General features: G+C 37.9%; 1 protein-coding gene across 4 annotated transcripts in view; it reads left to right on the top strand.

The window, feature by feature from the left end:
• USP46 (ubiquitin specific peptidase 46) overlaps positions 1-27,743 on the top strand; it is a 36,816-nt gene that overhangs the window by 5,613 nt on the left and 3,460 nt on the right. For 2 of the 4 annotated variants that reach the window (XM_057413748.1, XM_057413775.1), the window contains exons 2-9: positions 6,745-6,825; positions 7,607-7,820; positions 10,476-10,705; positions 14,037-14,113; positions 19,552-19,635; positions 19,935-20,132; positions 21,267-21,345; positions 22,339-22,479. In XM_057413748.1, the coding sequence (XP_057269731.1) occupies positions 6,745-6,825; positions 7,607-7,820; positions 10,476-10,705; positions 14,037-14,113; positions 19,552-19,635; positions 19,935-20,132; positions 21,267-21,345; positions 22,339-22,440 (1,065 nt within the window). In that variant the 3' untranslated portion in view covers positions 22,441-22,479. Of the gene's footprint in view, positions 1-6,744; positions 6,826-7,606; positions 7,821-10,475; positions 10,706-14,036; positions 14,114-19,551; positions 19,636-19,934; positions 20,133-21,266; positions 21,346-21,940; positions 22,319-22,338; positions 22,480-27,743 lie in introns of those variants that run through there. The other 2 variants (XM_057413767.1, XM_057413757.1) reach the window with 2 other exon arrangements.

Below are 27,743 nucleotides of genomic sequence, written 5' to 3'. Positions count from 1 at the left end.
GTTCTCTTCTGCAGCAAACTATGTACTTGAAAATATTGTCATGCCTTGTCTCAGTCTGTTCTGTCTTACGCAGCACAACCTGGTTCAACTTTTTTTACAGGTCATTTTTCTCTGGAGTTGCGATTTTCATTTTGACTGCCTTCTTTTGGATTCTCTTCATCTTTCTTGAAACCTAGCACCCAAACCTGCTTGTAAGGTCCTGTCTGAAGTCTTACCAGTGAGAAGTTAAACAGGAAAGTTTAAGAACTTTGTAGACTCCAGTCTGTAGGAATTTTATTATGTTGTCAACATTTGTTGTTGTTTTTCTTTGAAATAGCACTGCATAGCTGATGCTTATTCATCTTATACTGCACTATAGTTTCTAAACTCTTTCCTCTCTTCTCCTATCATTAATACTTTAGTCAGCTGTTTCCCATTCTGTGCATGTACAGGTGACTCTTCTCTTGATGTGCAGAATCTTGCACTTGTCTCTACTTTTTAGAGCACTTCTCTAAAAGAAAAAAACTGTAAAAAAATTGGCTGTCAAAAATAATTCTAAATTCTAAGCCTGTCCTGCAACATAACTGCAGCCCTCATAGCTCTGTTATGTTGAGATTTAATGAAGATGTTCTTTCTTCTGCCTCCAGGTTATCAATGAGTACTCCGGCTGGTGCAGCTGTGATGAAGTCTAGAAGTTGCCTTGCCTTTAAAATGCAGCACGTATGCAGTCTGGGTGGCCCACACAAAAAATGTTACTGAAGAAATTATAGTCTGTAAGCAAACCTCAGTCCCTATTTCACCTGTGAAGCCATCTTGAGGTTATGTCCTCTGAAGAAGGAAACTGGCCAAAACAAAAAAAAAATGGCTTTGCTACTTGTTCCCGCAAGAGCCTGAGTGCCACTAATCCAAGAACTACTAAACTGGGAACAGAGACAGACTCATGCGAGAATACAGAGCTGCATTTTGGTAAAGCTTGTCTAAACCTGGAAATTTTAAAAGTCAATATTTTAAACAAATTGCTAATAGGTTTAGATACCACGTTTGCAACATGTCACTAGAACCTCCCTTCCAGTACTTGATTGCTCTGTGCTTTGAGAAAACCAGGGGGTTTTAAAGCTATATAAGACTGAGTGCCCTAAACTTTTTGTGCAGGATTTTAAGTAAGTGGTTCAGAATTTCAAGCCTCTCAATTTTTATCTGTTTCTTGGTGTCGTGGTTTAAACCCAGTCAGGTAATTCGTTCACTCACTTCCCCCCCTTTCGTGCCCTCCCCCTGCTCCGGGAGGGACGGAGAGGAGAATCGAAAAGAATGCAACTCCCACGGGTTGAGATAAGAACAGTTTAGTAACTAAGGTATAACACAAATCACTACTGCTACCACCAATGATAATAATGATAAAGGAAATAACAAGGGAAGAGAATACAACACCTCACCACCAGCCGACCGATAACTCGCCCCCCAAGCCCGACCAAGCTCCAACCGATACCTCCTCCAACCCTGCAGTCTCCCAGCCCTTCCGGCTAACTCCCAGTTACATCCTGGGCATGACGTGCTGTGGTATGGAATACCTCTTTGGTCAGTTTGGGTCAGGTGTCCTGTCTCTGCTTCCTCCCGGCTTCCCCTCCTCCCTGGCAGAGCATGAGGCTCACAAAGTCCTTGGCCAAACCAAAACATTACTATCAGCTCTGTTCCCAGGCCGAAAATCAAAACACTGCACTGCACCAGCTATCAAGAAGGGGAAAAATGACTGCTACTGCTGAACCCAGGACACTTGGTAACCACACAGTGAAGAGCTAAAGTTATTTACGGTATATGTAATACTTAGATCTGTGATAAGAGGTAGTTTAGTGCATCCAGCAAAAAACAAATTAGACACTTGCTTTTAAGCTCTTGTAATCTGCCTCAATGATCAGAAACTGTTTGGCGAAAAAAAGTATCTTTTATTGTTTACTATGATCCCCTACATTTTTCATAGCATCCTCTCTTTCCCCTTTTATCTTGTGGGAGCAAAGAGCCAAAATAGCTCCTCTGGAGAAACAATAAAACATTTCTTTGCAGAACAGGAAAAAGCTATCTGGTTAAGTTCAGCCATTTTGTGGGACTTACACTTTAAAAGTCACAGAAACGTTTCAGGTTTGACATTTAGTATCTATGAAGATACTAAATTGGAAGAAGTCTGGTTCAGCTATTCCAATTATTTGCCATACCTCTCTGAAAGTTGAGATTGTCCTTGAGGATAGTCAAGGTCCAACACTGAGGACAGGTAATGTGTCTGTTGAAAGCAGGTGCAAGTATACTGCATGGTATGATATTGCTGGATTTTCTCTTACTCTCATTTCCTCTGTTTTGCTTCTGGGAGCTAATTTTGGGTTTTATTTGTAGTTGTTTCCTCTCTTTTGAGTTATCTAGCACTGCCATTTGTTGGCCAGGAGGTCTTTCACATCTTTCTTTATCTTCTTTTTCCCTTCCTTCCCATATGCTGTGCCTTCCAAAATCCTGAAACTCTGGCTGACTGGCACTGAAGCCGTTTCTATTTTGATTGTAATTTCTCTTCTACCAGCCTAGACTTCATCCTTACTTTGTCTTAAGTCTTCATTTCCCCCCCTCAGGAAAAAACTCTATTTCTAGTACATTGCTCTCACTTTCCCTGAATGTTAATAAAAAAGGGTCTAATTCACAGCTGTATATGATCTGAAGCTCTTCTGTGTTTCTGTTTATTAGCCTATTTTAACAGGTTTTCAACAGGTCACCTATGGAAAGTTCTGATTTCTTTACTGCACTCCTTTATTTTAAATTAAGTACATGCATATTTCTCAAAAGTTAGTGCCAATTTTTACAGCTCTATCACACGAGTCTAGTCTAATCTGATTACTTGTTTGCAGTATTTTTTATATTAGCTCTGTTCCATTTCTCATCCTCCATAGAATAATTGTATTTAGGTTATTTTGCTACATGTGATTTAATGATCTAATCTGATGTGGGTTTTTTCCCTGCATTGTTAGTTTGTTTACATTCTAAAATGAAAAGGAATGGGAGGTTTTTTTTACTTAACCTATTTCATGTGATGCAAAGCACAAATTATACTCTTAGCAACACTATCAGAAATTTCAGCTGAAAAGAAAACTGGCAGTCTTATCCATGAGAAGGCCCAGAGCAAAATAATACAAGAGAAAAATGCAGGTCATATGGCCAGAATAGCTTTGAAGCAATGTTGTGGTTGAAATCTTGGCTTAGCCTGAATTGACCCATGCTTGAATATGTCTTCAAATCTATGTCTTTGCTATTTTATAAGGACTCAATACTGCTTGTTGAATTAAGTGGTAAAACTTCAGAGGAGGCAGGGTTCACCAACACCGCAGAATACATATTAGGAGTTTCCACATTGACCTAGTTCTCATTCTCATAAGGTCTGGCCACCTCAGTCACTTTGTTGTATTTCTTTCATTAGTGTATTCTTTTAAGGAGACAGTCTTCTTTATTGTCTCTGTACTGGGATATGAATTTATTTCATGGTCATTGACTTACGTGGTCTCTCCTCATTTCAGACTCTGTGGCTGCACTGCCACTCTTACTGTTTTTTTGTGAAACTACAGTAGATTCAGCTGTGGTAGGATACTCCTCCTAGCTGAAGCACAGGACTCTTTATAAAATCATAGAGAATGGATTGCATTTAAATCGTCTGAGTGGGGTTTCACCGCAGAAGTGACCAAAATGACTTGCTGGAAGTGGGAATAAGCAGAACCATGCTTATAAAACCATATTAAATAGTCATGGTTGATTTTTGCTGTGGGCTATCAGGTTTTCCATATTATGTATGGTTGGTTTAAACTGAGTTCTGAATCGCCTTTAGCAGATCTCTAATAACATAACATTTCCAGTTTAAACCTGGATCGGTTATACAGTTTCTGGTGTACTTTGGTTAGAAAATTTCCAATCATTTCTTCTGCCATCAGGTCAACTGCTTCTTGAGGAGACACTATGCAAAACATATACATGTCATGTGGCATGGTTTGAGTTTACTAAATAGTCTGTCCACTTTTTTTTTTAATTCATGTCAGAGAAGTGTTCTACTTTGAAGAATTCGATCTCTGTACCTTTTACCTCTTTTCCTACTCTTCTTTTTGCTGCAAATTTAACAGTGTCTTTTTGGAGACCCTCAAATAAATCAGTTTGAAATGGCCTTTGATATAAGAAGCCACAACTTGTAATGAAGTCCATGGGAGTTATGTCAGTTTACCTAAAGATTGAATTTAGCATCTCTGTTTTATTGGGAAGCTGGCATACAGTGATTTGTTTCATATTTGCTGCAGCTAAGGCCAGGTTTTGGAGAGGATAAGCACTATGGTGAGCTGTTATTAAGTATATGTTGTTTCAACAACATGCACTTTGGAAATTTCCAGGCATTGCATGGATTTTATACGGAGATCAGTTAGTGCATGTCATGGATTTGTTTGGTTTTCAGTGATAATTTTGTTTGGTAAATCCTGATTCTTGCTCTTTCTCACAATATTTATAAGACAATTTAAATGCTAGAAAGGGTTTGCAAACCATCTGGCATCCTCTGAAGTAAGAAACCCTGGCCCTGGAGGAAAGGCAAATGAGTAATGGAGGAGCAGCTAGTTAGCAGAGCACTTGCATTCTACTTGTCTAACAACATACACTAGCCTCTAGTTTATGAAAGAGTAGGAGGTTGCTTTTTAGAGATAGTATTTTCTATGAATTCTAGAGAGAGAATTATTTTCAGTGTGGAAGATACTTCCTGAAAAGCTGGAAAAACACCCATTTCATTCTTATGCTTGGGAACTTGACTGGAATGCTAAAAGTGTAATCGAAGAAAACATTTGCTTTGATCTGAACGCTGTACAATGAGTATGAATTTGAAGATAGCTTTCTTGAGAAGCTGCATTAATTTTCTGTAGTCATGTTTTTCTTTCATCAGACAAGGTTTTGAGGGTAAGAGTGGCTATTTGCTTCACTTTTAATATCAGATAGGCAAATGTCTACCAGTTTCTTCCCTCTCGGGAAACTGGATGCTTTGCTGAGTCTGTGTATCTTTGGCAAGGCTGACTTTCCGAGCAAAGAAAGTAATCTTCATATGGAACTTGCATAATTATCACACTGTCATCCCCATTGAAAGGTATCCAATAATTGCTTTTTATAGATCATTCCTTTTTACAGATTTCTTACTGAGGTTTAGCAGAGGATAATAACATATCCCTTTAGCTTTGCATGGAGCATTGTGCAGGTAAAGTACTTCAGTCTCAAAGGGAATGTCTGGGAAATGACACACTTGGTCTGAGCAATGAGCTCTGTGTGTGTGAGAGAGAGAAAGAGACTGGAAAGAGATCTGATGTGGGGTTGTGAAATACAAAATCTTTGAGCTTTTCTGGAAGCTGACAGCTTGAAGGAGCTGCTTTACTTTCAACACTTGCAAATTCTCAACAAGCACCTGTGCTGATTTTCACTCCACTGATTCTGTTGACTAAAATCATCTTCTTTTGATGAGTTGACATGAAATAATAGCATAATATAGCAAGCAGTGGTGATGGGAGGTGCGGTAAGGAAACACAAATCAGGATTTGGGAAGAAGATGAGGAAGGAACACTAAAATTATTCAATTTGATTAGCAGAAACTTCAAAAATTTTAGCTGATGAAGTCTCTGAGCAAGTATATTGAACACAGGAAACATTGAACTCAGGAGCTATTGAACTCAGGAACACTGGAAATCTCATAAGTCTTCAGATGTTTTCTGTGTTGACATATTACAGGGGCATTTTACATGGGTTTATGAAAGTCAACCAACTGTGCTGTTCTTGTGGGATGGAAATATTATAGGCACTATTAATTAATGCTTCACACTGCAGAGCATGCTTAGCAAGTAAATAAATGTATGATGCCAGTAAAGCAATTTTCATGCAGATTAAAAATTGGTAACCGATAGGGAATATTGTCCAAATACAGCATTTTTATCAGGTCCTACAGGGATCTTTATGTTTATAGAGTGGATAGGAGTGATGGCATTTCTTTTGGTAGCAATACAGCTTTCTGGCTTGCTTTGTAACCAAAGGGTGTTTAAAATGGGTGTTTTAATATAGCAAAACTACACGTAACATACAAAATTAGTGGTTGTACTTCACACACCAGTAGTTGTGAAAGCAACTTTGTTGTTGGAATGAAGATAAGCTGAACATAACTTGCCCACACTGAGGCAGTGACAAAGGTACAAGAGTGCTTGGGCTTATGCACCCTTTGATGTTAGATAAGGCAAAGTGACAAATATATTACACTTGCTTTTAATGTTCGTGATGTTTTTCGTAGGACTGGGTTTCTGTCTGGAGCTCAAGTGTTGTTAAAGGCTGCTGACGAATTAGAAAACCTGCCTTACATCTAGGAACTGGTTTGTCCAAGATAACTTTAAGGGGTTTGCTTAAGGTCAACAAGTATCTTCATGATGCAAGAGGATAATGGGATCCAACTGTTCCCATACACAGTAAAAATAAGGGGAAGGTGGATGTGAGAATCGCTGTTGTCACCTGTTCACTTCTAAGCAGCCGTTACTAGAGTGTCTGGGGAGGTCACCTCTACCACCTAGAACTGCAAATGCTTTATTAGCTCCTGTGGCTGTCATATCTGCCATTAGTAAGACAGAGTTAGCTTGGCTAATCGTAGCTGAAAGGAAAAAAATAGTTCCTATCTCAATGCTGTCCATAACTTTATTTTATGATATTGTTACTCTAAATAATTTCTTCCTCCTTATTTTATAGGGCACCAATGCCTCTGCTCTGGAAAAAGACATTGGCCCAGAGCAGTTTCCAATCAATGAACACTACTTTGGATTGGTCAATGTAAGTACGATTTCCATTAGGCAAACTGTATACACAACTATGGCTCTGATGTTACTTAAACTTTCATTTCTACTCCTATTTCTTTTCTTTTCTCTCCCAATCCCATTCTAAGGTAGGACTGCCTTTTCCTGAGAAAGTGCTGCTCATGGTTCAATTTAAGCAAAGTGGATTGCAAAACTGTATCAGATGTTTGAAGCTAGATACACCCCCAGAGAATCTATCTGTGTTCTATGAATGTTTCCAGGGATTAGAACTTACACTTCAATAAAGTTAAAAGTCTATTTTAGGCACGAAACGTGAGGGAGGAAGGGATGGAAGTATGTACAAGCTTAGGTACAGCAGAATCTCTTAAGGAGCAAAGAGCTTTTCTAACTAACTAAGGAGAGCATGAGTAAGAAGATTGTTTAATCGCTTGTTTATTCTCATATAAATAAAAGAGATATAGTAATTCTTTCCATTGAAAACATTAGTCATTCTGCTACTGAGCTGTAAGATAGAACCCAGCAAGAATATATTAATGTATGGAAACAAGCTTAACAAGAGCCACTACAATAAATAGATGTCTTGCAAGTGGAAACTTACTTTGTATCCTAGCTAATTTAGAACACCGTAGTTTTTTTCCTGTGTAGTGTCAGGGGTGGGTATGGAAATATATTCCTACAGCTGCTGCCTGGCACAATGGCTGGTATGTGACAGGGGCACAGGAGCCAGAAGCTGAATGAAACAACTGGTTTTATTGTGTTGCACAGGGCTTAAGATTGTTTTTGATTTTACATGGCAGTTTGGGAACACCTGCTACTGTAACTCCGTGCTGCAGGCACTGTATTTTTGCCGGCCGTTTCGGGAAAATGTATTATCATACAAGGCCCAACAGAAAAAGAAGGAAAATCTCTTGACTTGCCTGGCAGATCTTTTTCACAGTATTGCTACTCAGAAGAAGAAAGTTGGAGTTATTCCACCAAAGAAGTTCATATCAAGGCTACGAAAAGAGAATGGTAAGTGTAAAACTGGAGTCCTCTTAGACATTTATACATTGATCAGGAAAGTATAAATAAATATTGGGCAATGTGATCAAATTAATCAGATGTTCAGGTTAAATTTATAAATTACTTTTATTACTTTTGGGGTTTAGATATTAATATTTTAGTATCTATGTACATGATACTATGCTTGGAATAACCATATCAGGTCTCATAAGTTGCCAAAGGTGCATGAATCACTGATGTTTTCAGAGCACAGTGGGACAGACCGCACTGTACAGTGAGCTAGGGCTGGGGGTAGGGTGATGCTCTGCTGTAACTTTTTAATTACCTCTTTGTGGTTATGACACAGAGAAACACTGTGGGCAGTTGGCAGCATAGAAACTGTGTAAACTGGGAGTGCTACAGGCACCACTAGTCCAAAACACCCTGCAGGACAGGTAACTATGTATGCACGGGTGTTCAGTGAACTACACGTCAACTGCTCCTCTTGTTCTCAGAAATGAGCACAGCCTTACTTCGTGAAGCATCAGGCCCTTTTTGAGCATTAGGTTGGCAACAACATATGGCTGATCTTGTAGTTCTGTCTAAGCAATATGAGGAACATCTTGAAATAAGGAAGCCTGGCACACAACTCCATTTTGGCCTGGATTCATATCACTGTGGGTGGTATGCTTAGAAACAGAGGAGCTTTGAATGAAGAGGCAAAGTATGAATCGAACACCTGGAAGAAACTGCTTCCCAGTGACAGGATATAAATGGGCAGACAGTTCATTCCAGAGCAAGCATTAGAGAGTGTGACAAAGTTAGCTCTGAATCACCTAGTGATAAATGCCCCCACACTGTTTGGGATCACTTTTAGGGACTGGATCTTATGTTTTCCACTTTTTTAAAACTAGGACCAGACTCAGGGTGTAGGTGTATTAACCTGCTTATGTGTCCAGCTAGACACTGCAAAGCCAAAGGATCTGTTCAGTATTTTCAGATGAAATCCACATGAGCTTTTTCAGGAGCAGGGGGATAAAAATACACATTTCCTTGGGTGACGTGGTCTAGTGGAAGGTGTCCTTTTCCCATGGCAGGGTGGTTGGAACTAGGTGACCTTAAGGTGCTTTCCAACCCAAACCATGCTGTGATTCTATGATTCTATTTCTGGGAACACAGATTCTTTTTTCTTCTACATGGTGGGCAAATTGGGCCTTCACTGGAGAAATCTGTACTAAATCACCACTGAGATATTCTCTCTTCCTCCTGCAAGCATTTCTTTCTGAAGAGGCAAGCCTCTGCTCATCTGACCTGTGTGTGAAAAATGTGCTTTGTGAGGTGATGTTATTATTGCCATTTGTAGTGGGTTACCCTTGGCTTCCAGGTTCCCACCACGCCTCTCTCACTCCTCTCCTTAGCCAGATGGGGAGAAAATAAGATGAAAAAACTTTCTGTGTTGAGATAAAGGCAGTTTAATAATAATAATTAAAGGGAAAAAAGCAAAACCAAAGGAGATTTATTCACTACCTTGTATCAGCAAGTGATTTCCAGCCACTCCCTGGGGAGCAGGGCTTTGGTGTGCATAGGACTCGCTTCAGAACCCAAACATCTTAATAATGAATCTCCATCCCCTGCCTTCCCTCTTCTCTAAGCTTTTATTGCTGAACATGAAGTCATAACATGGCATATCCCTTAGGTCAGTTTGGGTTAGCAGTCCCAGCTATTTTCCCTCCCAACCTCTTGCCTACCCTCAGCCTACCAGCCTTTGGAAACAGCCTTGATGCTGTGTAAGCACTGCTCAGCAATAGCCAAAACATTGAAGCATTGTCAACAGCCTTCTAGCCACACAAAGCACAGCACTGTATGGGCTGCTATGAGGAAATGTAACTCCATCCCAGCCAGACACAGTACACTAGTATGTGTCAGCATTCAGTGTCTTGTTTCCCCAGCCATGTGTCTTACTCTCCAGACTCTGTGATGTTCCTAGGTGTTTGAGGGACTTGGAATGTATGGGTGGGAGTCAGGACCAGGTGTAGTTAGGTGTCTAGTGTAAGGAGTTACTGGTTTAAGGAATTAATTTAGGAAGCGTCACCCTCTTGCTTTCTTCATTGACTGCAGTGAGAGCCTACACAACCAATGCCAGAACATAACCTTACAGTCAGCTAAAGTTTAGTGAGATGAAGCCTTCCCCAAAATAGCTCCACTGAAGCCAGCATGACTGCAGAACTGCTTTTCTTTGGCACAATTCTAAACACTTTGATGAACAAAAGTGGGTCCAGAAAAGGGCAACAAAGCTGGTGAAGGGTCTGGAGGACAGGTCTTAACCAGGAACTGCTGAGGGCACTGGGGTTGTTTAGTCTGGAGAAGAGAAGGCTCAGGGGGGACCTTATAGCTCTCTGCAACTACCTGAAAAAGACTGTAGTGAGGTGGGGGTCAGTCTCTTCTCCTAAGTAACAAGAGACAAGACAAGTAACAGCCTCAAGCTGCGCCAGGAGAGATTTAGTTTGGATATAGTTTAGTGGTGGTCTTGGCAGGCCTGGGGGATAGGTTCGACTTGATGATCTTAAAGGTCTTTTCCAACATGTTTGATGATATGATTTTATGTATTTGGGAAGAAATAATGAATTTTGGTTGCTTTCTTGAAGGGAATGTTAACTTTCGAAATCTCTACTGTCTTCTTCACAGATCTCTTTGACAACTACATGCAGCAGGATGCACATGAGTTTTTAAATTACTTGCTCAACACCATCGCAGACATATTGCAGGAGGAGAAGAAACAGGAAAAGCAAAATGGGAAACTGAAAAATGGCAACATGAATGAAGCTGAAGAGAACAATAAGCAAGAACTCACCTGGGTGCATGAGATTTTTCAGGGAACACTGACTAACGAAACTAGATGTTTGAACTGTGAAACCGTAAGCATTGGGATAGATTTTTTTTTGGTTGTTGCCCATTAATAGATAGATGCATTTTATATATAAATATATGAATCTTTTCAGACATCTGAGAATTGTGGATATTCCTGTAGACTTTACTTCTTGAAGTGAGTATATTCTTTTCTAAAAATTTACTTTTCTAAGCATTACTTGGCTAACCTATGCCAAGTCTTGCTGCCCTAATACATATCTCTACAGTTAAAATCCTTGTGAGTTAATCAATACCCTTCCTTATTATTGTAACTTTGAAGAAGATACTCCTCTCTATTCCATGAATAAGTGAAATGTTAAGATGAATTTGTGTTAATTCATTCCTAAGACTGTGACTGGCATACAGAGGGTTTGTTATTAACAAACCATGTGTTTTCCTTATCTCCCTAATATTTTCTAGAGGATGCTGTCAGTTTGAAGTCTGAGTAAAAATCAGTTTTAGTTAGAAAACCCTATTGTAAGTCTGCTGTCATTTTCTGTATTTTTTAATCACATGCTCCTACTTAAAAGTAAAAATAATAATAATAATAATAATAATAATAATAATAATAATAATAAAGTTCCTCTCTGTGAGGTTTCTTTGTCAAAGAGTAACACAGATAGAAAAAAAGATGTTTTGGAGAGAAAAGTGACAGTGGCTTTCAAAAAAGTTTTTAATCAGCCTCACCTAACCTTTGCTTTGTAAAAGGTAGGTGTCAAGGATGAACTAGTTTTATTAGGTCCTCTGTAGGTGATGGAAATTGCAAAGGAGCTCCTGCAGGATACTTTCTTTGTCTGTTTCTAGGATGTTTCATGAAACAGAAAGTTTTTAGCAGTATCAGTATTTTCCTCCATACAGCCTGTCCTGGTTTCATGGTGTTACTGAGCTGTTGCAATCGGTGGTGAAGCACTGCTGTGAACTGGGCCAGCAAATTGATATGGCCTAAGAATAACATGTTTTTAACTCAGACCAGTGCTGCTTCCTCCAAAGGAAATGCAACTTTAGACTATCTGCTTTAAGATGGGAGAAGGTGCCCAGAAAAGGTATCTTCAGACAGCAAGCAAGCTGAGGTTAAATATTTATAACTTTGGACAGCTGAAATTCCGTGAGATAAACCCTACCCAGGTCCTACAGATGTGTAAAAGAACATATTCTGATATTTCTAATCATAAAGAATGATCTTTATCCCAAGAAAATATGACTTGCCCAGGGATTTGTGTCAGAGGGGGGTAGAAAGAAAGAGATCAAACGATAGTCAACATGAAAAAAAGAGGTTAAACCAAGTTTGGAACAAGCTTGTATAGCGAAAATACAACAGAGATTGAAAAGTAATTCTTTTTTCTGTTTCATTTATAAAAATCCAAGTAATAATAGCAAGTAAAAATAAGTGAAAGCATAGAATTTCTTTTAACTGGCAAATTCCTTTAAACAGTTGTGTCCTAATTCTAAACTAATATCCAGTGTCTACTCAGACAAACTTTAATGAAGTCAGGATGTGTCCTTGAGAACAGCAAAACTGCACAATACTCTTTGTAATTTAAAGTAATCAAGCTATATGGAAAAAGTTCTGCTAGGTATTGCTGCTGTAGGAAGGCTTATCTATATCTTCCAGTGAATGCAGAAATACTGTATACTACCCAGGATAACTTCCCAGTTTGATTTTCTTCTATTACTGTGTCTTGAAATCTTTGGGAAATAGTAAAATGGCTAAGATGTTCCTTTGTTAAAATAAAATATTCATATGCAGTGCATGAAGAATCATTCAGAATCCAGGAGTTCTTATTCTCACTTAGAAAGGGTTCAGTTTGAATCTGGTTTTCCAGCTACCTTTAGTTTTGGCTTGTAATGTTCCAGCTCCAACTAACTCATCTTCCCCTTTCGGTAAATATTTGATGTAATGAAATCAATAACAAAATTCCGAGCTTCTTTGTGGGATTCAGATGAAATACTATACTTGCCAAAGACTTTTCCAAGTATTTCTTTCTTGACATGCAGTGTATCTGACAGAACTCTAGTTCCAGCTGTAGAGACATAATGTTCTCTGAAGTTTTGTATCTTTCAAATTCTAGCTGTGTACTTTTAACTGCAGTTGAATGCTGCCAGTTTTGTTTTTTTTCTGGCCCCTGTGGGTCAAATCATGTCTCAGGAAGGACTTTTGTTTGGAGAACTGCTGTTCATTTTAATTGGGTGCACGTTATGCCTCTGTACATCTTTGGTAATATCAACATTCTCTCTACTAAAGGTGTTCTTTTGGATTCAAGACTGCATTCGCCACATTTATGGATCTTTGACATAATGCAAAGATCAACTGAAAGTAGTACCTTACTTACTAGAATTGCAGAAATCTGGGCATGAAGGACTTGCATCAGAACGATCATTTCAAACACTCACTGAAGTTCTTGATTTGAACTTCACTATCCTAACATCTGATTTAGTTATTCTAAGAAAATGCAGCAATAGCAGGCAAAATACAGAGTGTTCATGCATTTTATAAACAGAATTAGTTGTTTCGAACATGACTGAATTCATGTGCTGTCTTTTTGACTCAGTTGAAGTATTACAATTATCCATTTGGATAAATTTTTTGTTTGTTTGTTACATCTTCAAGATTACATACTCTAAGTGAAAAATCATTTTCAAAGCAAAAATCAAGGTCCATCATTCTGAAAATATTTGGGGTTACTTTTAAAATAAAAGCTTTATGATAATTTTTCAGCTCTTGTCTAAAAAAATTGGCAAAATCAAAATTATTTTGCGAAGTATTATTAGTTTCCATTTTTAGCTTTAATCTTTTAATTTTTAAATCAAAATTATACTCAATGGGGAAATGCAGCTGTGTCAACCAGGAATTTAACATCAGCCTTTTGAATACTCACTGGAAAAGAGCATGGTTAAAAATGACATTTCTTGATAGATGCTTATTTAGAAGACATTTTCATTGCTTTCTTACTAATGGAAATAATTTCTTATGGCATAAACTGTGAAACTAGAGTACACTGTATAACAAGGATACATATTTTAATGCACCAGTCACAGCTAATACAGCGGATGGTGGTCCCCACTTTGATGAACAGTAGACCACAGTCACTGACCCATGGTTGGTGAGCTTGGAGAAGTGGAACAGACTAAATTATATGAAAGCTGGATTGGTAGAGTTACTAATAAATATAGTCATGCTGAACTAGGAGAAAAAAAAAAAAAGCCTTGAAATGAGTTATTTTTGTGAAAATTATTTTTGCAGAAATTACCCTACCTTTAGCATTTGCACATAGATACAAACAGCATTTAGATGTATGGTGTTTTACTAAGTCTGTTTTACATGTATATTTTTTGTAACAGGTTAGTAGCAAAGATGAAGATTTTCTTGACCTTTCTGTTGATGTGGAGCAGAACACATCAATTACACACTGTCTAAGGTAAATGAGTGTATCTCTGGCAGATAGTTCTGTCTGACTTTGCTAAATTTTCCAAGTCTAGTAGGTACAGAAAGGAAAAGGAGAATAGCACTGGGTTTTGAACATTTCCTAAGCAGAAGAAAAAGATTGTAAACTGGATGTTTCCTCTAATGACAAAAGATACACCAGTATATTTTGTTTTACTCACTTTCTTTTTCAATATATGTGTTTGAAAGAGGAAAAAAATCATCTCTTGGGAAAAATAATTGATTGCCTTGTCACCAGGAAGAATTGCTGCAGAAGAATAATTGGCTTCAAATGGATTTCAGTGTGCTTATCATTAAGCTTTTATTAAGTGCTTTGTTGATTAGGACTTATGTGCGTATTAAAAGTTAAGTGAGTACTTTGGAGAAAGAGTACTATAGTCCCTAGCGGGCAAAAGATCTCTTAAGTCTAAAAGTTCTTCTGCCATATAAATTTCTATTCTGTGTCTCATCCTAAAATTATAAGGAAAAGTCTTTTACTCTAAGTTTTAGTTCTGCTCCTAGTAGACACTACTGACCAAATACTTCAGAGGTCAAAATAATTTTGAGACTTCATGGAGGATTATTCTGAGAGATTTAAAATATCCGGAGTTTTGGCATTGATACAATAAACCAATTCCTAGATTTAAAGCAGTATGTTGCTGCTCTAAGGTAATGAGTATCAATTGGTCAAATTATTCTTTCCAGCTTCAAAATTGCTACCAACTTTGAAATTGCATTTAACATTTGTTCTGGAATGCTTAGGAAGTGTTGCCTGGCACCTGACCCTAAGCTGAGAGTTACAAAAAGAGAAAGCATATGAGAGAAGGTACTAACCATTTTGTAAGTCAGAAAGTGATTTCTCTGCAGATACCACAACTGTACTAAGTAACTTCTGTTACATATTAAAGTGCTAAACCCAGTAAGGTTTTTCCTTCTCAATTTCCGTTCGGTCTCCTGTAGGGTACTGTAGCAGTGATTAGTCCTCAAGTAATTGATGGCGTGGCCTCGCGAGCGAAGAGTAGGGCCTTGTTGTCTTCTTTTTTCCCATCTCTTTGTTTGTTCATGGTCACCAATAACTGAATCAGTATTAGTACTACAGGTTTTTATTTGCACACTTTTAAGTTCTTCACTGTAGCCATTACCTTGAACTTGGTTTTGCCAGCATTACTTGCCTTTCTCTATGGTGTTCAAAGTCAATTTGAAATCACACTGACATTCAGGGAAGCTGAAGTGTGCATCTTCTGAGGTCCTTTCTAACTTGAGTTGTTACTTGGTTCCGTCATACATAGTTACTGGAGACTGAGCACTGACTATCTTACAGCTTAGTCTGGTGAACTTGTTAGAAACTGCTGCTGTCCATAACTTGCCACCTGACCTTCAGCTTTCTCCATTTTTTAAATTCAGTTTCTTAGTTGTTAGAGCTTCCTGGAAATAGTTTGTTTGGAAAGGCTGTTTTATAGCATTCCCACTACTGAACACCAAGTGGCTGTAACTTACGATGTGGAAGAACTGCATCTGCACTACTGCAATTGACAGGTGCATAGTGGAGTTGAAATGGACCACAAGAGTTTAGTCCCTTTTCCCACCTCAGATAGGATGCTTGTCCAACCTGTTCCAAAAGATCTTTTATCAGTGGTATCTTGATTGCCTATCTATCTCAGTCCTTGTTCTTACTACTAACAAGCTTATCCCTCTGTGTAACATGAATCTTCCTTGTTTTAGTTCAAGCCCATTTCTACTTGCCTGGTGTACTCTGCACATAAACCAGGGGTTACTCCCTTTCCTCTTAGCAGCAGCCTTTTACATACAGGAAGAATGTCATTGCTTTCTTAAGTTAAGCAGCCTAAGGTCATTCAAGCTTTCCTTCAGAGGTGATCTTCTCTAGATCTCTGCTCATGTTCATTACTCCTTAGGCTTCTCTCCAATTGAACCTCTCTTGAACTCTATCTTACCTGAAGTGCAGTTGCCTAAAATTAGGCACAATATGTCATCAGAAAGCTACACAATCCTGAGAAGAACAGATGTCCTAAAACTTTGTTTACACATTTCAATATAGCATCTGCCTTTACTCCAATAGCATGGCATACAGTTTGAAGTCCACACATTGTTCCTTTTGGAAATAAAGGGAAGAAATATCCCAGTTTTTCTCTTCTTGGGGTGGGAGGTGCAGGTTGCTATTTACAGATTAAACAGAAAGAGAGTCATCACCATCTATTCTGTTTGGTTTTTACACTATCAGCATGTCTGCTTCTGTTTAGACAACAAATATTCAGTTAGAATATGGATTTCCTCTCATTGCTCTATGGTATTATGCATTATTAAATGAAGTGTAAGTGGTCTTGTGGTTTCTAGTAATAGGAACAGCCAAGTTATTACTCTTTGGGGGAACTTCGCTGTTTCTTTGTTTTATAAAATATGCTTTGCTGTGTCTTTACAGCTTTAAGTGCTACTGCACTGAAAAGGTAACTTACTTAAAGAAAAACTGTAGAAGGTAACATTTAAGTAGAAAGAATTTCTTTGCCACTACAGATGAGTATTCATTTTAGTTATTCTTTTAGCTTTTCAGATTGAAAAGATCCTTGTGTACATAAAATGTCCAATGAATACAAGCCTCTGGCACAGTCTGACTCTACAGGGCAGGAAATGGAGCCTGAAGCAATGGAAGTCTAATAACAAATATAGTACATATCCTTATTTGTGTTTCCACTAGGACTTGCAAAGTTTACCAGTCCATTTGATCCTGACTTTTAACTGTCCACCTGTGCTTTTTTATTCCACTAAGTATTCTCTCATCTCTTAAAACAGAAAATTTTTATTATTTATGCATATAAACAGCAGAAATCATGTTTCATACTGTAGTATAGAGACTGCAGAGAGATGGGCTGTGAAAGCACATGAGATTAATTATAAATAAGTACAGCTTGAGCAGGTGTATTTAAAAAATCCTGTTAAAATACCATATAAGCAAAATGCAGATTGACCTGTTAATGGAACAGGAGAGTTAGAAATGTCTTTGAACTAGTTCTGCAGGTATAAAGTTCCTTAAGCTTATAGTTCTTATACATGCAGACTGTGTTAACTCCAGTCAGCAATCTCACGTTTTCACCTATTCGGCATCTATTAGAAGGGCCACGCTGAAAATTGTCTATTGCTGAAACAGCTCCTGAAGTTGCAGTTGTAAAGGGAAGCAAAAGCATCTAATCCTCACCTGCATACCTCCCTTCCCACAAGGAAAGAGTTAACGCTTATAAATATACCACCAGTTTTGTTCCTGGTACAAGAAAGGAATTAATATGTGCTGAATAAGGGAATTAGTAGTGCCTTTAAGTTCCATGACTGTGCTTCACCTGCTATGGCAGACTAGGACAACGGTCTGTCAGGTGGAAGTAGAAGACAAAAGAACAAAAGAAGAAATGCTAAGGGACATGTAAGGGAATGTCCCTCAACTTATCAAGTACTTGCATACTTCTCAGGCTTTCACAGGTGCAATTTCCACAGCAGTAAACTTATCATATAAAATATTAGATATTATCAGTTTCAGAATAATGAATACATTTTAAAAAGAATTCAGAAAGACTCTGAGTTTAATTCATTTTCGTGGGAGGTCTAGCATAGAACAAACCCAGAACTATCAAATTCCTACCATCTGTACGTGTTTCTTTATGTTAGGAAAAAATATTATTTATTTCTGTTGCTTCGCTTTGAGGGAGGAAGGAAAAAAAATAAATTATTTTACAAACCTGTTGGGGGATTTTGTTGTTGTTGTTGTTTGTTTGGGTCTTCTTTAAATTGACACTTTAGGCTTTAAAAGTAAACATCAGACTCTTCCCTTAACACAAACACATTCTACTGAATCTTGTGGTGTCGTGTTCCCCACACATAGAACCTGCCTCTAATATTTTTTTGAAGTTTCATCTCTTCATTCATGATCCCCTGAAAGGTTAACATTTTTTTTCAGAGGAATTGGCTGAATTTTGTCTTTGAATTCAAATGTGAAATCAGATATTCGAGATCAGTATGTACCACTGAAGATATTCATTCCAGTGATCATGCTTTATTTTTCTTTAAGGTAGAAAATTATCTCTATGATCAAAGTTTTGTTGCAACGTATCTTTCAGGACATGTATTTTGTCCATATAAAGAAAAAAAAACCCCAACTAATAAAAGCATTCTCAGTATAATATTCAGCCATATGAAATGCCTCCCTGTCATATAAACATACAGCATAACAAAGAGGAACTTTTAGGAACTTATGTAAAGAAATTCTACTACTTATGCCATGGCAATCTGTATAGCCTTCAGCTTTCTCATCAACCTGTGGTGATGGTGCCAGGAAGAAATAATGATCTAGAATCCTCCCTTTGCCTTTGTAAGATAATTCTAGTGCTGCCTACTGTGAAAGCAGACTGCACTTGCAGACAGTGCAGCTTCAGCCTCCATAAATGCAAACTGCAATGGTAGAATGGAGCTCATTATTTATGGGTCTGAATGGGTCTGAATTTGCCTGGATTTGAGAAGATTATTAGATACAATGTAGGTGCAATCAACAGGACAGTTTTGTACTTCAAATATATCTATTTAAGGCCCAAAGTCACAAGAAAACCTGTGTGCTTAAGTGGAAGATAGGTGCTTTTGTTTGCATTTACAGTTCTCAAAGCACCTGCTCAGCTGCTATGTAACACTAGAGGTGACAAAAAATTACTATCAATCAGGTTTTTTTACAGTTCAGGTTTTTTAGGTAGCTACAATTCTGCTCCAAATCATATTGGCATAGCGACTTTTGACAAATCTTTTCTGTGAACTAAGAGACGCTATCGAAGCAGCCTTCCTCTGCCTCTATCACTTTAAAAGCTCAATCCAGAACAATTTCCGATCGTATTTACTTGCTCAAGATTTAGAAAGCCTTCTGTACTAGCTGAAACTTTCCTTTTTAGACATGAAGAAGGTATAATCAAATAACTTCTGGAAGACTGTTCAAGAGGTTAGAGGATGCAGGAAAGTGAGTTCAATTTATTTCTTCTGTGTAAGAGGATTCAAATCTATCTTACAGAACACCATAAAATGTGAGCTATTTGGCGATGATAGAAGTGCACTTGAAGCTGTTCCATTCTGCAAATAATTTAAAAAGGGACTGGATGAATTGAGTGACTACACTCAAGTCTTGACATGTAATAGGCTAGGGTATAATTCCTACTTTGAGATACTTTGAGATAGTATGGAGGGCCTCAGTTCCTAATACAGGGCTGTCATAGCCACCAGATGCCTAAAGTCCCAATGCAAACCCCAGTACTGCTGCTTCAGATGTTGTAGAAAACTGGGCTCAGTGGAGAGAGGATTTGATCCTGTGTGTCCTTTTAGGGTTTCAGTTCATCAGCCCAAGTGGGGCAAAAGTGTGAATATCCTTTAAAAACTGATAACTCTGTCTGTTTACAGAGACTTCAGTAACACAGAGACATTATGTAGTGAACAGAAATACTACTGTGAAACTTGCTGCAGTAAACAAGAGGCACAGAAAAGGTAAGCAAAGAGCAGGCTATTTCACCATGTCCCTCCTGGGCTTTGACAGACCTCCTCCTTGATATTTATTATGTTTAGATACCTAGAAGCTTTACACCCCAGCTACATTCTCTGTGTGGGCCAAAGAGATAACAGACAAATTCAAAGCTATTAGATGTGTCTTAGTTTAGAAGCTACTGCTGGTTGACTACTGTTACTTACAAAGTGCTTTTACAATGCAAACGTTTACTCATTAAGGAAAGACAAAATGGCTTTGAACCAGTCAGGTCTTTATCACATGCACTCTAATGGTTTCACAGGATGAGAGTAAAAAAACTGCCAATGATTCTTGCCTTACACCTCAAGAGATTCAAGTATATGGAGCAATTGCACAGATATACTAAGCTGTCTTATCGTGTAGTATTTCCTCTGGAGTTACGTCTCTTCAACACATCTGGCGATGCTGTCAACTTAGATCGCATGTATGACTTGGTAGCTGTTGTTGTTCACTGTGGAAGGTAAGACACTTTCATGTATATCTCAAGCTGTTGCCAGACATTTGCCAAGGGCAGAGGCATGCCTGACAAAATGCGGGGAGAATGGGAGCGAGGTCATAAATTGTGCTGCTGCCCCATCTTGCTGTGTTGTGGCCTGAACCTCTTGGCCACCCTCCCTCACAGTAAATCTCTACTTGTTCTAAAAACAATGTCTCAGGCCTCCAGAAGTCACAAGACTGGTTTGAATTAATAGAGCTGTTTCCTTCCTCAAGATCCCACTTACAGAGCTTGGGAGCCAGGACTATGTGAAAGCCAGAAGCATGCAGGTCCTGCAACAGGTTATCTTGCTCTCTTGTCAAGGCAACAAAAATGATAGCTTTAATAAAGCTTTTTACATATGGGGTATTGTCAAATATGAAACAAACAAAAATCCTTGGGGCTTTAAGAATATGACTTGTCCCTCTTCTCAAAGACTCTATGTAACTAAATATTCACAGTTGATACCAAGCAATTTTTCCCCATAATTTTAGTTCATTAGGGATGCTGGGGAAGGACTCTTCTTTAGGGACTGTAGTGACAGAACAAGGGGTAACGGGTTAAAACTTAAACAGGGGAAGTTTAAATTGGATATAAGGAAGAAATTCTTTACTGTAAGGGTGGTGAGGCACTGGAATGGGTTGCCCAGGGAGGTTGTGAATGCTCCATCCCTGGCAGTGTTCAAGGCCAAGTTGGGCAGAACCTTGGGTAATATGGTTTAGAGTGAGGTGTCCCTGCCCATGGCAGGGGGGTTGGAACTAGGTGATCTTAAGGTCCTTTCCAACCCTAACTATTCTATGATTCTATGATTACATCTTAAAAATATTGGCAGTAGTTGATGCCTGCCAGAAGCAAATTGTTTATTATTCTAGAGGTTAATTTGAAAATGGTCTTGGAACAGATGAAAATACATTTAGCTTTCAGCTGATGAAGCCTTTGCAAAAGGTCAGTAAAAAGGTGAAAGGAGTAAATGTCTACTGAACCACCAGGGGTGGGTTTACTATGTTCTTCATAACATTTAGATCTAATTCAGTCTGCTTGCATATAGAAATTGACTTATCAAAAATGAACTCAATAGTATCTTCTAATATTTGGGGGTTTGTGTGTTTTGCTTTCTAGTGGGCCGAATCGGGGGCATTATATTACTATTGTGAAAAGTCATGGATTTTGGCTCTTGTTTGATGATGACATTGTAGAGGTCAGTATGCTGAAGGTCATAAGCACAACTTTTATGTTTATGTTCTGTTTTCTATCTGGGGTTAAACTTCTGATCCAGACCTGTGTGCAGATTACTAGTTTGCAAAGCCACAGTTTGCTTGTAATGTGGCATTTAGCACAACTCTGTTAAGTAAGATTGCAAACAAACTAACTCATCCTGTAGTTCTTCTGTCAGTGTTGGAGGAGGTTGTTTTATTTCAGAGCAACATCAGTTTTTAATACCAGACTTGAAGGGTTTCATTTGGAATTATTTCTATATCTAATAAAATCAATTTAGTTCATTATGACTTAAAATATCCATGAACTATGTTGCAATCCCTGGCAACATCACTTGGCAAAACTGGATTGGGTAAAGCTAGCATTGCTCTAGAATTTTAATTTTTGAACAATTGGGAAGTTAGAAGAAAGTGTGGATTCTACAATCGATCTGGGTTTGTCTGAATGTAAATTAGAGCAGGATCTGGCCTGCAGCTATTAGAGATTTTGTCTGAGCATCCTACAATTCATTCCTAAGCAATCCCCGTGTGTCTTTGCGGCACCTTAACAAAACTGAGGTCTTAAGCCTTATTTCCCAGGAGTAAATCCAACAGAAGAAAGTAAGCACTGGGACTCTGGATGGGCTGTGTCTTGAGGAGTATTTCTGGAAATTTCAGAAGGGAGGGGTCACATGCTCACATTTACGTGTTTCAGCAGTGTTCACTACTGTGTTCCAAGGAGTCTCGCTGTTGTTGGAAAAAGCTTAATTCGGTTAGGTTCACCAAGACCAACATTCCTATTGGTTTCCATGACTGAGAGCAGTAGGGCTTAGCCCCAGAACATTACCCTTTCACTGCTTAAATTGCAAACAGAATTTGTTAATTGCTACCCTGAAACAAGTAACTGAATTTGTTTTCCATGTTTACACAGTCATTTGATCCAGGTTTGGTACTTCTTTTACCTAACAGCACGTTAAATTTTTTTGTTTATTTTGCAGAAAATAGATGCTCAAGCTATTGAAGAATTCTATGGTCTGACCTCTGATATATCAAAAAATTCAGAGTCTGGCTATATTTTATTCTATCAGTCAAGAGAGTAACTTGGCAAACTGTGACAATTGCGCACAATGATGCTGCACGTGAGAGACTCTGATGGACCCCCTTAACTGACTTTTACACAGACCACGTCTTGTGTGGTTGAACGACGATACACTCTGTCTCCTATTAAATGGTCTATGTGATATTGACTATAATCATCCATTTTTGACATGTAAAACTTTGTTTTGGAGGGGGGGGGGTGTTCATAGTTTTTAAGTGTGATTGAAGAATTAATTGCAGTCAGATTTTAGTGGAATTTATATGGAGTACCATTTACAGATAATAAGATTTGGATGTCAACTGTTAAACCCAGTCCAGCTAGAGTAGTATTTTATATGGAAATGTTCACTGCATTTAGACAAAAATTGTTTAAAACTTTCTAAATGGATTTGGGGTGTGTTGATTTACAAAGCATTCCTTTAAATGCTGACATATATGTACCCATTTTAATTGTAAGGAAAAAAACAACTGTTTCGTGATGATTGGAATTGTGATTGTATAGGGGATTTTTTTTTTTTTTTTGAACATGTTACTCTCTGATATTGTTTCAAAATCTTTTAAGCTTTGGGTTATTAAAAAGTTTCAGTGCATAACCTCAGGCCTAAAATTCACATAGAGGGATTTAAATTGTAGTGGAACCAAGTAATTCTGTATGTCCAGTCACTTTGTTTATCATGAGATAATACAGGTGAGGTGAGATTTCAGAACTTACAGAGCACTGGAATAAAGGGAGTGAGATGACACATATGACACAAATAAATTGCATGTATGGAGGTTGAACTTATCTTTCCATAAAAATATCATGGGTTGTTTACTTAAGTTTGCAGAGGTTGCAACAGTGCTCACGTATGACATCCTTCAGGACTGAAATGACAGTGCATTTAACTGTGGTGTTCACACAGTACATAAGACATTAATTGATCCTGCAATTTTCTGCAGGTTCTATTTTCATTTCTCAAGACAGAGTCCATTTCTTAGCAACATAACGTAATGCATAACAACCACTAGTTTACACTCACTGTCAGGTACATACCATCTCTAACTTTTTGGCCTTGTATGACAGCATTAGAGTCACCACAGAAACAGATAGGCTTCTGGAGTGTCTGACTTTAAAAACATCAAAAGGCTTAGTTTGTGATTTTACTGGGTGAATTTGGCTGGCATTAGTCAAGTACTGGCTAATAAAATTGCGGTACTCACTGGAATTTGGCAAAGAATGAATGTAGAAGAAAGTATCAGCAGGGAATGAGAAGGAATCAGTATAAGGTTAAGGTAGTTGGTAACGCTGCGTAAGCACCTTGCTTAGTTGGACAGTTTCACTCCATGATACAGTTCTTGAATTTCAGTAGCCATATTCCTGTTGCAATGAAGTCAACAACAAAAACACTCTTCATGTCTTTAGGGGCACTGATAGTTGATTCTAGTATTTACAAGGAAATATTCTCATCTCACAAGGTATATTTCTACCTGTTATATTTCATTCACTCTCATTAAGTATTTAATAGACAATGCTGCTTTTGGTCCTTCTTTAAGAAGCCTGACTGCCACTTTATGGCCAACACTCCATTTCAAGAAAAGGCTTTTGAAGTGCAGTTAAATCTTATAATTTATTCTTCTATAGGAAAGAGAATAACTTTTTTCATTGTAATCTACTGTGAATGTAAAATATCGTTTGCTAAATAATGGTGAAAATGAAGTACTAGCTTTTACTGTAACATCAACTGAAGTTCAGTTGGATTTATCAATGGCCATTTTGTAAACTGAAGAGATGTAGCACTTTATACTGAATGAGAAACTTAAGTGGACTTTTCATCTAACTTTACTTGTGACTTACCATGTTGTTATACCAATACAAGAAAACAGACTTAGAATGTAACCTTACTTACTTGGGTGAACAATAATAGTGGTCTACAAAGATCACTCACATGAATGAAAGCTCATATGCAGGCTCAAGACAAGCATAATTGAGATGCAGCTCTAGTTCTATTATTGATGTTAGAATGAAATGTTCTGTCTCGAACACAGGAGACAGGCATTTTACAGACTTCAATTCTCACTGAAGCCCAGGAGTTTTTCCATTAAAAAGCTAAACCTACAAACCCCTCTTTAATGTATTTATTTATTAGCATTCAGAAATTCCATATAAAAATGTAATGATCACTTGCCTTTTTAAAAGGGGTAAGGTTTCCTTGTTGTGAATGAAGGCACTTTCTTGATCAGCATTAGCCAGTGCTGGTTCAAGGGCCTGTACTTCATGGCTTACTGCTGCACATTCTTAGAGCATTCTTCAAGTTTAAAACAAGTAACAAAAAAGATATTCTTGAGGTATTATTTGCAAGTTATGGGCTCACGTTTATATGAAAAGTAATTTTTCATTAAAATAATTTTTAAATCAGTTCAATTTTTCAGAAATATTTTCCATATTTCAGTTGATTTACTGGAAAATTGATTTCTTAAAAGGTTAATTATATGAATTAGTATTTAAATGCTAAAGTACAGGATAATAATCTTTGGTCTTCTCCAGCTGCAAGACAGCTCTAGGTTGCAAAATATGCAGGTAATTGCAGTATTTTGTTGAGAGTAAAATTACTAGAATAAGCCTTTTCATAGAGTATACTGTAAATTCATGCTAACCCATGGAAAGATCACAGCACTGGTATCACACCAGTCCATCATCAGTGGTCTGATAGTAACTCTGAAATATTGTGGAATACTCACTTCATGGCAACACCAGCTCAAGTAAGGAACATTTTCTTTTGATTAGAAATGAAAAATGCAGTCACAATTCTTTGAATTATATACAGTCTACAGTGTGCTGAATGTCTTGACTTCAGTCCATCAAAAGGTGTCCATCGCGGTTGTAGGAATACTGCCAGTCTGGGCAGCAGAACTCTGCTGTGCCAAATAAAGAACACCCGCATTGGTTTTGCAGGATCCTCACAGGAACAATCATACGATATAAATTATTTTAGTTGATTACATAAAACGTAATCCTTTTTCTCTTATTCTTCTGTGTAGCTTTCCAGTCCCTTATGAAAGAATGGAAAAACATCTAGGACAATAGAAGGTTTTCAGCCAACAGCTAGAAAACAAACCGGTAGCACAGATGTGTCCAATAGTATTCTGTGCTTCCCTAAAATTACTTTTTTATAGTGTCAGGTTCTGAGCACATTAGGACTAATGACACCTGAAGTTTTCTACTTGTTTCACATGCTGTTGCTGGGATGTGTTGTCCATTTATAAATCTTATTACTATGTTCTTATTTAGAAAAAAGAACATTTCTGTCCTGTGCTGTTTTTCCACCAAACCCAACTGAAGTGCCGCAGTGCTGATGAATCAGTTATCTTAGAGGATGAGCTCAGACCTCAACTTTTATATTTCACAGAACAGGCTGTCAGGATTTTATGTAATTTCTATTTCTGGGACATAGCAGAGGGAGGCAGAAGAAGAGAGTAATGGAAAACCGTATCAGTGAAGCAGAACACCTTCCTGAGGAATTAAATCCCCAAATTATTCATGTCAATCTTATTTTAATAATTTACAGTTACCTCAGAGCAGTAGACTACATCTTAAAAGTATTGTTCCTTTAGCAGCTGGAGTAAAGAAAATAAATCAGTAGGTGTTTCATTTGTATTAGATTTAATAAAGATATCAAAGACCTAACTAAGCTGAAACTGAAATTCATGTTACTTGTTGGGTCCCAAAGTGCCCCCACAACCTGTCTTTTACCTTCAGACATCACATTTTGTTCACCCATCTGTTACAGCATCATGTACTTGGGACCTGAGCTGACAGCTTGCAGCTGCCAGTGGTTTGATGGTCTCAGCAGCAGACCCTTCTTGTTTCAGCTTTTTTTTGCTGTTGGTGGCTGACAAGTGTTAGCACTATCTTACAGCTGAATGTGTACTAGAAATTTTAAGAAGTTTTGGCTGTGTACCTGATGTTTGTTAGTGTTTTAATTTATTTCTTTTTCATTGGTCTGTTATTGTATTTGTAGAATAACTTATGTACTTGATATTATTTGTTTTCTGTTCTAATTTTTATGTACTTTGATTTTTTACAATGTAATCAACCATAGCACTTTAAGAAACAATTTCAATCTTGTGAAATTTCAGTTGATTTAACATTTTGCCTTTGTCTTTTTGCTTTTGTAGCTGTTTGCTTATGATCCAACGTCTCTAGTTACAACCCAGTTTCCATTTTTAAGCTTGTGGTCCCTGCTGGGTTGTAAACTTGGCAAACCCAAATTTATTCATACATAACAAGGATGCAGTATTTACTATGTGTCTGCTGCACATAGCAGTATGTACCTGATGAGTTGCACTCGGTGCACATTTCATAGCCTTTTTTGCACTCTACCTGCTAACCTGAGAATTACTTTAATACTTCAATCTGTGGCACAGTTATCAATTATTAGGATTTAGGAAAGCTCCTCTTCTCACAAGAGAATTCCTTTTACCAAACAGAGTTAGCTGTCAGTCAGCTGATCATGCAGGTATTGCTGTCTTCGCCATTTTAGCTGTGCTCTGTACAGTCTCAAGTATGAATAATCCTAACTGCTGAATTTATTCTTGTGTTAGTCCTAGCAAGGAGAGCAATCTTTTTGCAACTTCCTTCTATCCACTTGGGCTCATATAAGAGAAAATAAAGCAGGAAAAGTGCTGGTCTAAGAAAAGCCACACCATCTAGCAAAGACATTGGATGTTTTTTAGAGTCCAGCATCTGTGGCACCCATATCAGAAAGTCACTGACTTTTTTTGTTGTTAATGGAAGGGTTATTTATAGTTATTTAGACATTGTACTCTCTTTGATCAATTAAAAGTCCAGGTCTTTTTCCTGTTGCATCAATTCTGTTGCTGAGGTATTTCTTCACAATTTAACATGGCACTTCATATTTAAATGGCCCTTGGGAAACCTCAATAGACACTCTTTTAATTTCTTTCCAGTTAGCATGCGTTACTTCAAAGAGATAGCTTGAACCTGTCCACTAGGCTTACTCAGATTAACACAGACTTTTTGCACACAAGGTCAAATAACGGTACGTGCCCACCTGATGGGACCTTCTGGTCTAAGCCCACACCTTTTTACACACTAATAATTCTTTACCTCCTAGGACGTTTGCTTGCTGGCTTTGTCTGAATGGTTTAATATGAAACCACACATAACTCCCTTTATTCATAGTTTCACAGTTGCTATAATACTTTAGTAATTTTGCTGCATTTGGTCATCACAACTGGGACTATTGCACTATTTAAAATAAATAACTTTTGTGTGCCATTCACAGTGATCAATTTAACAGCCTAA

The sequence above is a fragment of the Pezoporus wallicus genome, unplaced genomic scaffold, assembly GCF_028554395.1.
Source record: "Pezoporus wallicus isolate ANWC-B61680 ecotype Strahan unplaced genomic scaffold, APGP_CSIRO_Pwel_v1 contig_5709, whole genome shotgun sequence".
NCBI classification, from domain to species: domain Eukaryota; kingdom Metazoa; phylum Chordata; class Aves; order Psittaciformes; family Psittacidae; genus Pezoporus; species Pezoporus wallicus.
This window is presented reverse-complemented; position numbering and strand designations above follow the sequence as displayed.